This window comes from Silurus meridionalis, chromosome 14 (assembly GCF_014805685.1).
Source record: "Silurus meridionalis isolate SWU-2019-XX chromosome 14, ASM1480568v1, whole genome shotgun sequence".
Taxonomy (NCBI): Eukaryota; Metazoa; Chordata; class Actinopteri; order Siluriformes; family Siluridae; genus Silurus; species Silurus meridionalis.
The window spans coordinates 3356220-3372347 of NC_060897.1; the positions used below are offsets into that span (position 1 = coordinate 3356220).

Consider the following 16128-nt stretch of genomic DNA (forward strand, 5'->3'; position numbering starts at 1 on the left):
TGAAAGTAAACTAATGGACTAAAGTTCTGCTTTTGGCCTTGCTCATTAGCCTGGTCAAGCTAATTAAGCTTTTGACCCAATTAGATACCAGGAAGTGCAAAATACTAATTGGTATCATCTGTGACGCAGCACAACAGGTGCAAAAAAAAAAAGAATGTCAAGATCAATACAAGAGAGACTGAAAATCAGTATAAAATAGAATGTATACTGTTTAATTAAAGTAACATTATACATTTTTAATTTTTTTAGATGCCGCAACAATGGGATTAAAAGATATTGGTGTTTTAGCACTGCTGTTTGTTGCCCTCTGATTGGTTGAGGCCCAATGGCCAATGTGCAAATTCCAAGCAACTACAGGACCACCACCAGAGCAATCTAAAAGGCAGATGGACCCTGTTCCTACTCCAAGTGTAACGTCTGAATTAGGGCTGGGCGATAAATCAATTTTATCGATTAACTCGAATGTGTAGTTTACATCGATCTGTTTGAATAAAAATCGGGTTTCGCTTTAATGTCCGCCAACGCTTTCCTCTGGGCTTCCATAGTTTAGAACGAACTCAGCCCTCCCCCTGGTTTGCCATAGAGATACACAAACAACATGGCAGTGAGCAAGCAAAGGTAGCAGTACCACCAATTTACTGCAGCACCTTAAACAGAGGCATGCTGTCGAGTGGGAGAGATGTAGGGCCCTATGAAATGAACAAGACAGCGGCAGCACAAGACTGCGGTTAAGCCAGCCGCATCTAGTGTTGCGCGTCTAATCATACACTTACGGTATGGGTGGTGAAAGCGGTCAAAATACATGTAAAGACGCTTCAGAACGGCGTCTCCGTTAAGAAACAGAAAAATCAGAGCATTTGAATCACCATATTCAAACACTCATAAAACATTTTTTTGAGGTTTGCTCAATCTTTCAAATAATTCTTATTTAGAATCACCCTGTCTATTATATTCTTATTTCACATTTCAACAAATTTTACTGTGGAGTTTTTAAGAAAAGTAAAGGCAAAATCACTCCAAGCATCACTGCATTTTTAACCATGTTTTACATTCAAACACCCATAAAACATTTTTCTTTATAGGTTTGCTCAATCTTTCAAATTATTTTTATTTACAGTGTCCCTGTCTATTACTTAAATTTATAACTAAATTTTATCCAATTTTACTGTGGAGTTTTGGAGAAAGGTAAAGGCAAAATCATTTAAAACCTCAGGTGCATTTTCAATCATGTTCCACATTTAAACACTCATAAAACATTTTTCTTTGTAGGTTTGCTCATCTTATGTTATGTTACGTTCTATTTTCACAATTTACAATGGCAGGGCCTGCCATCTTGTATTTTTGGCTTGTTGTTTCTGATTGCACTTTAACCCAAAGTGGGTTATAATCCCAGAAGGGTAAATAAACTTTATTTAATAAAGGTAAAACCTTTTTTAAAAATTTTCTTTGTCATATGCAGATTGATTTTAAGCAGGGGGAAAACATTTATTTAAATCGCAAATCGGATTTTTTGTGAAAAAAAATTTTTTAGGCAATATCGCCCAGCCCTAGTCTGAATGCAATGAAACTGCTGTGTATGTGGAAGTGAAGAAAAATCTGTTTGAAAATGGAAAACCTCTCAGTACTGCAGCTCCGAAGGTGGGAGGCTGTGCCGCGAAAGAGGATACTGCTTCTCAAGTCCTAATCTACGAATCTAAACTAAATGGCTGCAATAGCAAACTCACAGTAAGTGTTCCTTTGTTGAAATCCTCAGTTCTGTTTAAAGCGTATTATCACTTGCTTTGCTTCTGTCTCAGGTGACTGAGGATGAACTTGTCTATGTTTTCACCCTGGGTACTGCTTCAGAGATTTTAAGTGGTACTCAATTTTTGCTTTAATGCTTCAAAGAGCCAAAAACAAACAAACTCCCGATTCCGGTTGAAACGTCTTAGTTTCACGTGCAGTACAGGGAAATCAAATCATCTAGTTTTTTTCTTCTGCTTGTACTCTCTTTTTGGTCAATGAGGAGAAATATTTTTATTGGGATGCTTTAACAAACAAGCTACTCAGTCAATTACTGAAATAATGTTAGTAATTGGCCAGATTATTGAATCACAGACAATTAACCTCTTGGTCCAATCACATGCAAGAATCAGTCGAGTTGGAATCGCTGGCAACTGTGAGGTGGGTTGCTCAGCGGCAGCTCAGCAGCTGAGAAAGATCATCAGGAGCAGACTTGCTTGAATAAAAGCTGCTCTGGTAGTGCTAGTAGGTATACTTGCATTTGTCTCTCAGTAGTAATGGGGTTTAACCAAGTGGGGCTTTGTGCACTTGTGCTTTTTGCAGTTAGATTATCAACAGCACAATGGCTGGATTTGGGAGCTGTGCAACCACCTGCTGGATCTCAAGCAACCAAACCAGGTCAGCCTCCACTGCAATCGAATCCTGGGATGGCTCCTCAATGGCTGCAAAGTAGCCCCCAAGCTGGAAGCCCTCCAGTAGCCCCACTTGGACTGCAGTTTCAGAATCCTTCAGATGCTCAAGCCCAGCAAGTAATCCAGCAACAAGTGAAGAAGCTGGACTGGACTTTTCCTGCGCTGCCCAAAATCCCAACACCGCAAACGCTGGTGCATGTTGACCGACAGTCTAATCCGGTTTATACCCAGGGTGTGACGGTGAGCTGCAACGAGACTGCAGTGCATGTCGAGGTGAGGAAGGATGTTCTTGGACATGATCTGTCCAATATTGCTTTCCTCACACTGGGAGGCTGTCCTGCTCAAGGGATGGATGCTGCTTCTGCTGTCCTCATCTATGAATCTCTGTTAAATGGCTGCAAAAGCATGTTGACTGTAAGTCTTTTCATTGTTATGTTATTTTTTATTTTTATTTTTTTTTGGGGGGTGGGAAGCTTTTTATCTAAATACTTGTGTTTCTAGATGACTGCAGATGAGCTGGTGTATATCTTCACTCTTGGTATGTCTCCTGTGCCAATCAGTGGCACTCCCATTCTAAGAAGAGCCAGTACAAGGGTTATGATTCAGTGCCATTATCCAAGGTATTGTCTCACAACACATTAGCTTGATTTTTATTATGGTGGCTGGCTTTATTTAATATATAAATAAAGCCAGCCACCATAAAATCTATATAAATTATTTTTTTCTTTCCCCTAGGTTCCACAATGTCAGTAGCAGTGGTCTTGTGCCTGCTTGGGTCCCATATGCTTCTGCCCAGGCTGCTGAGGAACTTCTCGTTTTCACATTGAGACTTATGACTGGTTTGTATTGTGATACAATTGTTAGTTTGTTCTTTATTGTTGCTTTTACTAATGGTGTTTTCTTCTTCTAGATGACTGGCTATCTGAACGAACATCCAACCAGTACTACCTGGGTGAGCTTATAAACATTGAGGCGTCCGTTCTGCAGTTCAACCATGTCCCTCTGCGTGTCCTTATTGACGGCTGTGTGGCTACTAATGTCCCTGATATAAATTCCGTCCCCAGATATTTCTTCATTGATAATTATGGGTAGGTTAGGTTTATTTTAGGGCTTTTTGTTGTCCAATGGTAAAAGCTTAACTGGAAATGTTTTCCAGGTGCCTGCTTGATGCCAAGCTAACTCAGTCCAGTTCCCAGTTCATGCCCCAAACTCAAGCAAACAAGCTGAGCTTTCAACTGGAGGCTTTTGGATTCCAACAAGCAAACAGTAGCCTGGTAAATACTGGTGACTTCTTCCCTTTTTTTTTTTTTTATTTAATTTTTTTTTTTTAAATATATTTGTCTAACTTTACTTGTGTTGCCAGGTCTACATCACATGCATCATTAAGGCAACAGCTGCCTCTGCCCCAGCTGATTCTCAGCACAAGGCTTGTTCTTTCTCTGGCAATGGGTAATTTTTTTTTTTTTTTTTTATATATTTTGCGCTTTCAATTACCCAGTGTTGGCTTTGACAACTAATGGATTTTATTTTTCTCCCCTTTTAAGATGGATTGCTGCATATGGTCCCAACCAGGTATGTAGTTGTTGCAGTAGCAGCTGTACCGGAAGGAAGGGAAGAGACTTGTCTGCAAGGGCTCGACGAGATTTGTCTTCAAAGACAGGTATTTGTGGGTAGGGGGATTTAGAAATGTGTGGCTTTCAGTGTAGTGTTTCTAGTGGGGAACAGACATGGTGGGTGGGGTGCGGGGTTTTAATCCATTTTATTTTTTTGGTTAATTTAGATTTTCTTGTCTTTACTTTGATGCAACAATTGAGTCACTAATGCAAGTAAATTAATGTCAGTTGGGGGATGTTACAACTTCACCTATCTTGTTTAAGAATTGTACTTTTTAAATTAGGCTTGTTTAATCCAGTGTTTCATTAACACTGCTCAAGTTTATGTAACTACACCTTTTTAAAAGCTGTTTCCTTTCATTTGCAGGCCTGCAGCTGGCAAAACGTGTACGCCTGGGTCCAATTACAGTTCTGGAGAATGTTTGGTAGTCAAATGACTTGCTGCTCTTTGCTTTAATAAACTGTTAAAATGTGCTCGTGTATTGTCTTGACTGTTTCATCTAAACATGAATAGAGGATGTAGATTTTATGTACACTGGATACAAAATTGTCTAATTTAATTTGGCTTAAAGTTGAGACTTTTTTATGCCTCTTGGGTTTTAGACCCTGGTATTGAATTACTGGCTAGCAAATGTCCTTAAGAATAGAATGATGCAACTTTTTTATAGTGCTCAGATTTTACTATTTTTTTTTTTTTTTTTTTTGGCTACCAATTTTATTCTCAATCAATCCTGCTTATGCTTTATATGCCACACCAACCCTTTTGCCAATAAACATTTAAGACATGGGGTATCCAATCCTGTCCACAAAGAGCTGGTGTGTGGGTTTAGGTTTTCAATGCAAGCAAGGGCAACACCAGATTATACCTGCTAAATGGTTTAACATGACTCTGGTGTGGGGCTTGTCTGGAATGAGAACCAGCACCCACCCTGGACCTTTTTGGAAATTATTGGACACACTTGGTTTAAGCAATGCTTGCCTTTGTAACAATTTCATCTATTTGGTACCTGGTTTATTGTATGGTACATGATCTGAATCAAGGATATTGTCCCAAACTGATAATTTGAAAAGTCCAATTGTGGTGAGTTTGTGTCCACATATGCCTTGGACATTTGATCTTTATCTACTGTTGATCAAATGATTTGATCTAAACCTTAATTTGGTCTAACACTGTTAGTCCATCCACATTTCCACTAATGTATCTGGATCCCCAAGAAGTGTTTTCACCTACAGACCTGTCTCTTTTAAATACTTTTGTACTATTTGTTTACACTTTTAACAACTGTGAAAATCCCAGATAAACAGTTACTGAAATATGCAAATGAGCCACTCTGGAGAAAACAGCTGTCACAGATCACAATTTCCCTCTATACTGATTTTTGCTGTAAGCATTACTTAAAGGGGGAAGTGGTAGCTCAGTGGAAAAGATGTTAGACTTCTGATTGGAAGGTCATGGGTTTAAAGAAACTTCCACTGCTGGGCCCTTAACCCGCCTTTTCCTCCACTGTATAATTGAAGTCTCTCCGGATAAGGGCATCTGCCAAATGCCTTAAATGCAAATGATAGAATAAATAAGACCACATTGAAACAAGTCTCCATCATTGAACAGTTGATAACTTGACAAATGGTTGCCTTTTTCAAAAGGTTGAAAAAAGCTGCAAAAAAAAAATCAGAAATAAAATGTTCCTGATTAAATGATATGATTGAGTTCCTTTCATGGAATAAATAATGTAGGAACGAGTTAGCTTTGCTTGTACCTAAAGAATTGTATTCTTGTAAAAAAAAAAAACATTGTGTAGACCCACTGATAGGAAGCAGTCTTATAGTGGCGTATGTGCTAGTATGTATTTTTAAAACAAGTACAGACACACAAGACAACTAGTTTTTAGTCTTTGTTACTCCTTTTTTAACCCATGCACATACAACAGCGTCAGTGTAAACTGCAGGTATGTTTGTTTGCATCTAGAAAGACATCCACTTGCACATTGTAAAACATTTATTTTCTTTAACTTTTTGAAACAAGTCCCATTGGAATCTATAGAAACTGACTACAAAAGTGTAAAACATTTAATAAAATTATCAACTCTGAAATGAAATCATTTAGTTTTTTTCTTCTGCTTGTACTCTCTCTCTGGTACTGGGTAAGCAGACAGTGTTGCCAAAAAAAAAAAATCTACACAACCATTAAAATTATTTATACCTTTTACAAATGAGACCAACATCAAAAATAAATGACAATCGTAATAGTATCAGCGCATAAACTATTTTCTTTATTTTTTATGTTAATCACTGGGATCAAAAGATATGGAAAACATTAGACAAAATGCCCATCCTGTCAGAATCCAACACATAAAAAAAAACATATTTTGCTGGACTGTAATACACCTACTCCTGTTAAAAAAAAGCTTGTTTTATTCTGTTGATGGTGTTGAAAAGATTTTTAATCAAGTTAATCCAAATTTAGTCCTAAGGTTTAAAAAAAGTCAATATATAACATATTAAACATATGATTATGTTAAACATATTTAGTTTTATATTGGTATAATTAAACTTGGCTTTCACTATAGCCATAGAAGCTGGCATGATCTTAACAAAAGGATTAAATCAAAGACTATAATTAGTTTTATATTTGCCAAATCGCTTAGCTAGGTCATGTGACCTTGACAATTAGGCCAATTTAGCTCTTGGTCCAATCAAATGCAAGGAGCAGTTAAATTCTAATTGCTTTCATTTGTTTGGCAGCCTAATTAATAACTCACCAGGCTCAGAAGAGCATCAGGCTATTTAGAAACGTTCAAATACTTGTTTAAAGCACCGTATAAGTACGAGGTGCTCTGGCCATCCTGGTGTGCATTCATCTGTCAACTGCAATGGGATTCAACCAAGTGAGGGATGGTCTGCTACGGCTGCTTTTGGCAGTTCATATAACAACAGCACAATGGACAAGTTTGGAGAATATTAAATTAAGCAACCCAGGACAGCCTCCACTGCAAATGAATCCTGGTTTAACTCCTCAATGGCTGCAAAGTGCTTCCCAAGCTGGAAGCCCTGGATATCCTTCAGCTGACCAAACGCAGCAAGTAATCCAGCATCAAGTTAAGAAGCTGAATTGGACTTTTCCTGCAGTGCCCCAAATCCCAATGCCACCACCTCTAGTGCATGTTGACAGATATGCTGATCCTATTCCTGCCCAAGGTGTGACGGTGAGATGTAACGAGACTTCAGTGTATGTCGAGGTGAGCAAAGACGTGCTTGGAATTGATCCAACCTTCACAATGGCTTCACTCACACTTGGAGGCTGTACACCCAAAAGCATGGATGCTCCTTCTCAAGTCCTTATCTATGAGTCTCCATTGTATGGCTGCAAAAGCAGATTAACTGTAAGTCCTTTCTATTGCTAAATACATGAAGAGCTTTTTAAACTTGTATACACTATTTAAATGTACTTTGTATGTTTTGTTCAGGTGACTTCAGATGAGCTGGTGTATATTTTTACTCTTGGTATGTCTCCAGTACCAATCCGTGGTACTCCCATTCTTAGGAGAGCTGGTACAAGGGTTTTCATTCAGTGTCACTATCCAAGGTACTTGAAGTTTCTCTGATTTGTTTAGTTTAATTTTGGACGGATTTAACTGTTGGACCTCTTTTTCAGATTCCACAATGTGAGTAGCAGTGGTCTTGTACCTGCTTGGCTTCCATATGCTTCTGCCCAGGCTGCTCAGGAACTTCTTGTCTTCACCTTGAGGCTGATGACTGGTTTGTACTGTAGTTGAAATATAGCTTGTTTGTCTGACTTTTCTTTTTGGTAATTTTATTTATTTTGTCTCGTAGATGACTGGCTAGCTGAACGAACATCCAACCAGTACTACCTGGGTGAGCTTATAAACATTGAGGCGTCTGTACTGCAGTTCCACCATGTCCCTCTGCGTGTCCTTGTAGATGGCTGTGTGGCTACTACAGTCCCTGACATAAATGCTGTCCCCAGATATTTCTTCATTGAAAATTTTGGGTAAGTGGGGTTAATTTAATGGCTTCTGTAAACTGATATGAAGACTTTAATATTCCTTTTGGGATGAATAAATTTCTCATCCAACATTTTTCTATTGGATGTGTTGCATTATACAACTGAATACTTAAGTGTATATCTATACACACTTATCAGTGGTGTAAATGTACCTCACTACATTACTTTTGACAACTTTCTGGTTTTACTGAATATCAGTAAACTTACTCACTAATAAACTACATTTGAGTTAATACATGTACTTCACTATATTAAGACCAATTACATTTTGGTTTATTTTGTGGATGAAGGGACATTTACTTATTATATTGCCTATTAAATACTAATGGTTCTACTGTGTTCAATCTTTTCTAGAAAACATTTAGTTTCTCCAACATACAGATATTGCTGCCAAAATGATTAATTTCTAACCATATAAAATGACCGCTTTACCCAGGTGTCTGGTTGATGCCAGGCTAACTCAGTCCAGTTCCCAGTTCATGCCCCAAACTCAAGCAAACAAGCTGAGGTTTCAGTTGGAAGCTTTTGGATTTCAACAAGGGAACAGTAGCCTGGTAAGTACCGCCTTACCTCTGGCATATGCATGTTTGTCAATGTAACCCTTACTCCTTGTGTTTCCAGGTCTACATCACTTGCATCTTGAAGGCAACAGCTGCTTCTTCCCCTGCTGATGCTGAGCACAAGGCGTGTTCCTTTTCAGACAATAGGTATGTTCTTGTTACCCTTAATGGCGTTGTGCTGATGAGCTATGATCGCTAACGTCTTACTGCTTCTTAGATGGAGTGCTGCATATGGTGCTGACCAGGTGTGCAGTTGTTGCAGTAGCAGCTGTGGTTCAAGGAAGGGACGAGATCTGTCAAAGCGAGGTATTTTGAAGAACCTTGATGTAATTCACGTCTTGCAACCCTACGATTTGTATGGCACTGTGAAATCTTTACCTGAAGGGGGAGTTGTACTTTGCATTTATTTTTTTTTACTCCCTTTATTTGCAGGCATGCAGCTGAAGAGAGAAGTCAACCTTGGCCCAATTGTGGTTGTGGAAAATGTTTGGTAATCATGCCTTTGTCTAAATAAAGCATTTTATAACTTCTGATTTTGATGTCTTCTGATTTTCATTATTGCTTTCAACATGTAATTTGACAATTTTGGTATCCAGAATTGAATGGATTTCCCATCATGCACTTGGGTGGGGACTTTAGCAAAACTAGCTGAGAGCATAACTAATGCTACAGTGTTTCAAATGTGGAGAGGTAACAACATCCAAACCCTCCCACTTGACCAATATGCTTCATACCAGTAGGGGTGTAACAGTACATGAAATTCACAATTTGGTGCATACCTCAGTTAAGTCACTACTTGGTTCAATTTTGATTATTTTTTTTTTTAAACATTAGATTAAAACAAACATTTGTAATAATGCCTGGATAAATCAATTTCATTTTATAAAAATTAAGACTTCACATTGACTTGGCCCAAATTAAAATTGATCTGCAAAACTGTTAAGAGAAATTATTGAAGCAAACACTAAGGAATCCATATTTCTAGCATTGGCCGGCGGTCGGGGGGAACCAAGCCCTGTACTGTAAAGAGTGATACGACTGTGTACCATTTATCCCTGTAAACCTCAACAATTTGTTTATCCAACGGATTATTACCTGGTGTGTTGCAATCTTTCCGGTGGTAGTTAACTACAAACGCATCAGAACTAAGTAGAGGTCAAGGAGGCTTTTGTTAATAAGCACAATTTTATATATACTTAATCAATTGTCATTTAATTAACCTGGTTCCCATACAGAAATCTGATATGGTCATATGACCATGTAAATAAAATGATACTGAATCAGCAGCAAGGAAGATGTGAGTGGAAAAAATTTAGATTTTACAAGGTAATTTTCTATATAAATGATTAAATCGTTGTTTTTTTATTTAAATTATTTTTGCTGTGACTTCAGTCATGTGATCTATTTCCCAGCTTCTGTAAAGAGTAACTTTGATCATTAAAATGTTCTGTCAACTGATTACATGCGTGTTTTACAAAAGATTTTTTCAAACAGCATTTTCCTTTGCTAATATGCTAACTTTTAACAAACATGAATGTAATGCAAATATTTATAGGATTTCTCGTGTTAGCAAATAGTTGTAAATTAAATCATTGTAAGATATACAGTCGCCTTTAAGCATCGTATTCATTCCACATTTTTAAATTTTTGTCTCCGTTTTGGTACAAATACTAAATTAAGGTATGGGGTTTTTTGTTTTGAATTACACTTGTGCAATTTCTTGGTAAAAGGGTAAATTTCTCTTGTGTTCTTTCTCTTTTTTTTTTTTTTTTTTTTAAATGAGATTTGGGAGTGACATTATTCCAAAATATTTGACACTTGTTTGGGAAAATCACTTAAATGCAGTGTTTCAAGTTCCAGATCGGGAGAGAGTGCAAATTTCTTACTGTACCATGCAATGATATCACTGTTACTTGTGCAAAATGTTTGTTTTGTTACATTATGTTTAATGTTAAATTTGGTTACTTGTTGATCCCTGTTACTTGTTGGCACACAGGTTTTAAACAATTGCTATAATTTGAGTACTGTGTTGTGTCCTGCCGCTTGCGTTTGTTGATTCTGGAAATAATTGTAACAATACATTTTTGAAAATAAAATATTGTCCATTTTTTAATAGAAAAACCCCACAAATGCTATTATGTATATACAGTACTGTATTACCATTTAACTTCATTTTAAAATACAAAATTATATTTTTAATACATTTCATTATTTTTACATAAAACGCCATAAAAACAATTCCCTATGTGTTTTGATCAGCCAAACTAATCAGTTTTGTGGCAAATGCAATTCCGCAATAAACTGGGGGCGTGAGATTCGAACTGCTGTAAAGCGGGGGATTACTGTATATATGAAATGTATGTATTATAAATACAAGGATAAACATACTTTACCCTTTTGGGGAAAATGTTACATACATAAAAAACAGCCATTTTTTAAATATATGTACATGTTTCTGACAATTTTATATCTGTGAAATCCAACTATGAACATTTTTGCTATATAAGTACTTTGCATATGACTCATATGACTCTTTGCATATGACTTTGCATGTGTGTGCCCATTGCCTGAAGAAATGCTCATTTATTCATGGTTTTCCTACTTTCTTTTAAAAGAATGTACTGTAAGTGCAGATTGTTGCTTTAGGAATGGGGTGGGTCATGGCCTGGTTGGCCAATTTAAAAGTAGAACCACTGTTCAGCAACATAAGAGGGTCACTGATTTGAATAAACTGCCTTGTTAATTTCTAGGCAGAATGATTGGTGTGGAAGTGCTTCCAGCGTTTCACCTGAATGAGTTGATGACAATAAGTTACATATAGACTTTAGTAGAAGAAGAGTAATAGTGCAAATAACTGCTTTAAATAATTCTCAACCTTCACTGGAATCACATCAGTCACATCAGCTTGACATTTGTACATTATGATCTTTTGCCACAACGTTTTTTTCCCACTTTTAGAATACTGTAGATTTATTAAAACAAGCCCAATTGGGAAAAGCTTAGTCAATAAATACTTAAAGAGAAGAGCCTTCATTTGTCACATGTACAATACAGCACTGTGAAAATGTTTCCTCCCATATCCCAGCTTGGTAGGAAGGGGTCAGAGCGCAAGATCAGACATGATACAGTGGCCCTGAAACAGAGAGGGTTAAGAGTCTTGCTCAAGGGCCCAACAGTGGCAGCTTGGCAGTACAAGGGCTTAGAACCCCAAACCTCCCTATTGGGAACCCAGCACCACCCACTGTCCTAAAGATTGTGTATTGACACATTCTTAATTAGACTTGCAGGGGTTTTTCCATCTGTGGGTGCAGGTTTTCATTAATCCTAAACAAGCAAATCCCCACCCCAAATTCTATCTATTTAAATATAATTAGTTAAATTTTTAATGACTCTCTGGTGTGCCCCTTGATTGGTTGGAATGAAAGCCTGCACCCACACCAGCCCTTTGTGGGAAAGATTGGACATCCCTGGGTTAAAGGATGATAAAAGTAGATCAGAATAAACAAATATGATGTGTGATCATATCCAGACCATAGAGCGTTATTTTTAAACACAAGTACTATTAAAATTTTTTTCATTTTAATGTGAGTTAGTAGTGGCAGTCAACCAGTTTTTGCCAATTGTGTCCCTGCCTGAAAGTAAACTAATGGACTAAAGTTCTGCTTTTGGCCTTGCTCATTGGCCTGGTCAAGCTAATTAAGCTTTTGACCCAATTAGATACCAGGAAGTGCAAAATACTAATTGGTATCATCTGTGACTCAGCACAACAGGTGCAAAAAAAAGAAATCTAAGACTGTCAAGATCAATACAAGAGAGACTGAAAATCAGTATAAAATAGAATGTATACTGTTTTATTAAAATAACATTATACACTTATATTCTGGCTTTTTTAGATGCAGCAACAATGGGATTAAACCATATTGGTGTTTCTGCATTGCTGTTTGTTGCCCTCGGATTGGTTGAGGCCCAATGGCTAATGTGGAAATTCCAAGCAACTACAGGACCACCACCAGAGCCATCTGAGAGGCAGATGGACCCTGTTCCTACTCTGAGTGTAACGTCTGAATGCAATGAAACTGCTGTGCATGTGGAAGTGAAGAAAAATCTGTTTAAAAATGGAAAACCCATCAATACTGCAGCTCTGACGCTGGGAGGCTGTGCTGCGAAAGAGGATACTGCTTCTCAAGTCCTTATCTACGAATCTGAACTGAATGGCTGCAATAGCAGACTCACGGTAAGTGTTCCTTTGTTGAAATCCTCAATTCTGTTTAAAGCGTATTATCACTTGCTTTGCTTCTGTCTCAGGTGACTGAGGATGAACTGGTTTATGTTTTCACCCTGGGTACTGCTTCAGAGCCTTTAAGTGGTACTCCAATTACTATTGAATGCCACTATCCAAGGTATTTATCCTTATTTGAAACATGTGTATATCTACTCCAACATTTTATCCTTAATTAGTTTTAATGCTTTTTAGATTCCATCATGTTCCCAGCAGCACTCTGATGCCTTCTTGGAAACCAGATGATTCTCCCCAGGCTGTTGCAGAACCTTTTTTCTCCATGAGGCTCATGATGGGTTTGTAACATGGTTAACCTAGGCCATGCTCCACACAAACATGTTTTCTTTTGAAAATGCATATTTTTGTCTGTTTTGGCCTTCGATCCCACTGTGAGGGGGTTTTTCAGTCAACGAAAGCATAGGTTTTTGAAAACTCTTTTCAAAGTGGATAAATTTGAAACTGCAGTGTGGGCTGTAAAAACGGAGGCTTTTGAAAACTGACGCGTTTTTAGTTATTGCTCTAACGTTTCAAAGAGCCAAAAACAAACAAACTCCCGATTCCGGTCGAAGCGTCTTAGTTTCACGTGCAGTACAGGGACTGGGGAGTGTTTTTAGGTGAAGTTTGAAAATGTATTTAGATTAATGTAGATGTAGTTTGTTTGATAATTGGTGACTAATTCAGTTTCTTCTTGTAGATAACTGGATATTTGAAAGAACATCCAACCAGTACCAGTTGGGTGAGCTTATAAACATTGAGGCATCGGTACTGCCGTTCAACCAGGTGCCCTTGCGTGTCTTTGTGGATCGTTGCATAGCCAGTGCTGTCCCTGACATAACTACAGTCCCCAGATATTCCTTCATTGAGAACAATGGGTGAGTAAAGTTCTTTCTGGTCTTTGAAAGCTGATTACCGAAACCTAACTGCAAATCTTTCAGGTGTTTGGTCGATTCTATGATCATAGCATCCAGTTCCCACTTCATGCTTCAAACTCAAGAAGCAACGCTGAGGTTTCAGTTGGAGGCCTTCAAGTTTCAGCAAGGAAACAGTAGCCTGGTAGGTAACAACTGTTTCAAACTAGTTTTGATCGCAATGGATACCTTTTAAACTGTCAATATGTAACGCCATTGATAGATTTACATCACATGCTTCTTGAAGGCAACTGTGGCATCTGCATCACCTGATCCTGAGCACAAGGCTTGCTGGTATAATGGCAACAGGTACATTAAGACCTTTTTAAAACTGTACAATGCTGGAAGGCTGTGACTAATAAAACGTTGATTTCCACTTAGATGGACTGCTGCGTATGGTACTGACCAGGTATGCAGCTGTTGTGATAGCCGCTGTAGCTTACAGATGGAACACGATCAATCAGGTAAGGGTACGAGCGGAAACGTTCATCCAGTGACGTTAAGTTTCCAAAGCACTATGATTTTATTATTGCTATAATGTTCCTATTATCATTTGTGAAAAGACTCTTATTTACAGATCTGTTAATATTAATGAGTCAATCACTGATTTTTATTGAAATGATCATGAGTCCCAAAAAAATCTAATAAGGCCAAAGGTGTGGTGAGTTCGAGTCTGGCGTTTCTTCATTTATTCTTCTCTTAATCTTCTGCTTGATGCTGAACTGTATGTTGATCAGTAGATACACCAAGTGCCAATCAAAACAAGTTTAAAACCGAGTGAGCGCTCAACCCTGATTGCTGTGTGTTCGATCAGTTATGTTTTTATCCTCGTAAATAAAAAAAGAACGACTGATTTCACAAAATGTAGTCGAGTTAGTCAAATATTTGATTTTGAAATGTAGCGAAGTTTAATGTCTCACTGGTCTGTACACTATTGCCAAAAGTATTGGGTCGCCTAGTCATAAGTACGATATGTGATTTTTAAGCATTGGATTCCACTTTTAGTCCCAATTTGCTCTTCCAATTCCCTCCACTCTTCTGGGAAGATGTTCCACTAGATTTTGGAGTGTGCTTATGGATATTTGTGTTCATCAGACACAAGGGTGTTACGAAAGGCAGGTACTGATGTAGGTGAGGAGACCTGGGGTGCAGTCAGCGTTCACATTCATCCCAAAGGTGTTCAGTAGGGATGAGATCAGAGCTCTATAGCAGCAAGATCTTCCTCTCCAAAGCATGTAAACCAGAGCTTCAAGGAGCTCACTTTGTGCACAGGGGCAGTGCCATGCTGGAACAGGTTCAGGTTTAAGTGAACGCGACATTATCATCTAAAGATGTCCTGTGCAATCGAGTGCCTCACCTAGCAGAAAAGGTGAGGTGACCCAATACGTTTGGCAATATAGTGTATATATTTTATATTGAAACTCTTGCTTTTCTCTATCGTGTGGTGGATTTGGGTTCTGTGGACTCTGGAATTGGGGGAAACTGTATTTATGTGGCCCCTGACCTTTCACAGATTGTCTAGCGTGTGTGTGTGTGTGTGTGTGTGTGTGTGTGTGTGTGTGTGTGTGTGTGTGCACATTGAAACTTGTTTGCTTTTCTCTTCTAGGGCAGGAGCCGGCATCACAAATAACCCTCGATCCAATCCTGGTTGAAGGAGAAATTTGACTTCTTATGAAATAAAGATCTTACAAAACCTGTTTTGTAGTTGTGAATAAAATTGAGGACGAGCCACAGCCTTTAATCAATGTGTGTAAACTTGCATGTATGCAAAATGTCTTAAAGATTTTGCATAGTTGGCCGAGCATTCCCAAAGCCGGGATCTTCCCTGTGGCTTAGTGTTCTCTCTAGTTCACACTGTCATGTGGTTTCCAAGCCTAATTTACTACGGTTTAAGACTTGAGGCTTTAACGGATACTGTTTGGATACTGTAAAAAAACAAAAAAAATTTGTGGTCAACCCGAATTTTAAAAATAAATGTACAATGTTTGGAGTTTGAGGAGGGATGATTTATGGGGACATTGTGGATTCTTTTATAGACATTTTGTTCTTCTCATTGCTGTAGGTGCAGTCTACAAAATGGTGTATATTTTGAGACTTTTTCCATGAGTCTAGATCTTTATCAGGATTGGTCTTTGGAAACATGTACTGTCCAGCCCTTGAAGAAACCTCTTTCTTCCAACTGGGCCAGTAAGTCCTATGACATTAAAGTAACCTGCTGCTGTTGCATGAACAGGATCTAATCCCACATTATTCTGGTGAGAGAGATAGAGATAGAGAGAGAGAGAGAGATAGATAGATAGATATATATATATAATTTTTTTTTTATTAGA

At 38.1% G+C, this 16128-nt stretch overlaps 3 protein-coding genes across 5 annotated transcripts; all 3 read left to right on the forward strand.

Moving 5' to 3' along the window:
• The first annotated feature begins 2245 nt into the window (after positions 1 to 2245).
• LOC124396780 (zona pellucida sperm-binding protein 3-like) lies at positions 2246 to 4501 on the forward strand. The gene is made up of 8 exons (XM_046866077.1): positions 2246 to 2828; positions 2916 to 3034; positions 3150 to 3253; positions 3325 to 3502; positions 3571 to 3688; positions 3778 to 3863; positions 3959 to 4074; positions 4395 to 4501. Exons 1-8 carry the CDS (start codon positions 2280 to 2282, stop codon positions 4454 to 4456), a joined length of 1332 nt encoding a protein of 443 aa, XP_046722033.1. The 5' UTR covers positions 2246 to 2279; the 3' UTR covers positions 4457 to 4501.
• A 2356-nt stretch (positions 4502 to 6857) lies between these two features.
• LOC124396782 (zona pellucida sperm-binding protein 3-like) lies at positions 6858 to 9144 on the forward strand. The gene is made up of 8 exons (XM_046866079.1): positions 6858 to 7407; positions 7492 to 7610; positions 7680 to 7783; positions 7859 to 8036; positions 8488 to 8605; positions 8673 to 8758; positions 8829 to 8917; positions 9044 to 9144. The coding sequence occupies exons 1-8, from the start codon at positions 6898 to 6900 to the stop codon at positions 9103 to 9105; spliced, it is 1266 nt and encodes a 421-aa protein (XP_046722035.1). The 5' UTR covers positions 6858 to 6897; the 3' UTR covers positions 9106 to 9144.
• A 2876-nt stretch (positions 9145 to 12020) lies between these two features.
• On the forward strand, positions 12021 to 15495 carry LOC124396783 (zona pellucida sperm-binding protein 3-like). Of its 3 annotated transcripts, none has more exons than XM_046866080.1 (9): positions 12021 to 12099; positions 12505 to 12845; positions 12917 to 13011; positions 13086 to 13186; positions 13585 to 13762; positions 13826 to 13943; positions 14022 to 14107; positions 14180 to 14262; positions 15405 to 15495. In XM_046866080.1, the coding sequence occupies exons 1-9, from the start codon at positions 12030 to 12032 to the stop codon at positions 15461 to 15463; spliced, it is 1131 nt and encodes a 376-aa protein (XP_046722036.1). In that variant the 5' UTR covers positions 12021 to 12029; the 3' UTR covers positions 15464 to 15495. The 3 variants fall into 3 exon arrangements, with proteins under 3 accessions (XP_046722036.1, XP_046722037.1, XP_046722038.1); XM_046866081.1 differs by having other exon boundaries at positions 14046 to 14107; XM_046866082.1 differs by lacking the exon at positions 12021 to 12099 and adding an exon at positions 12184 to 12381.
• Positions 15496 to 16128: the final 633 nt, after the last annotated feature.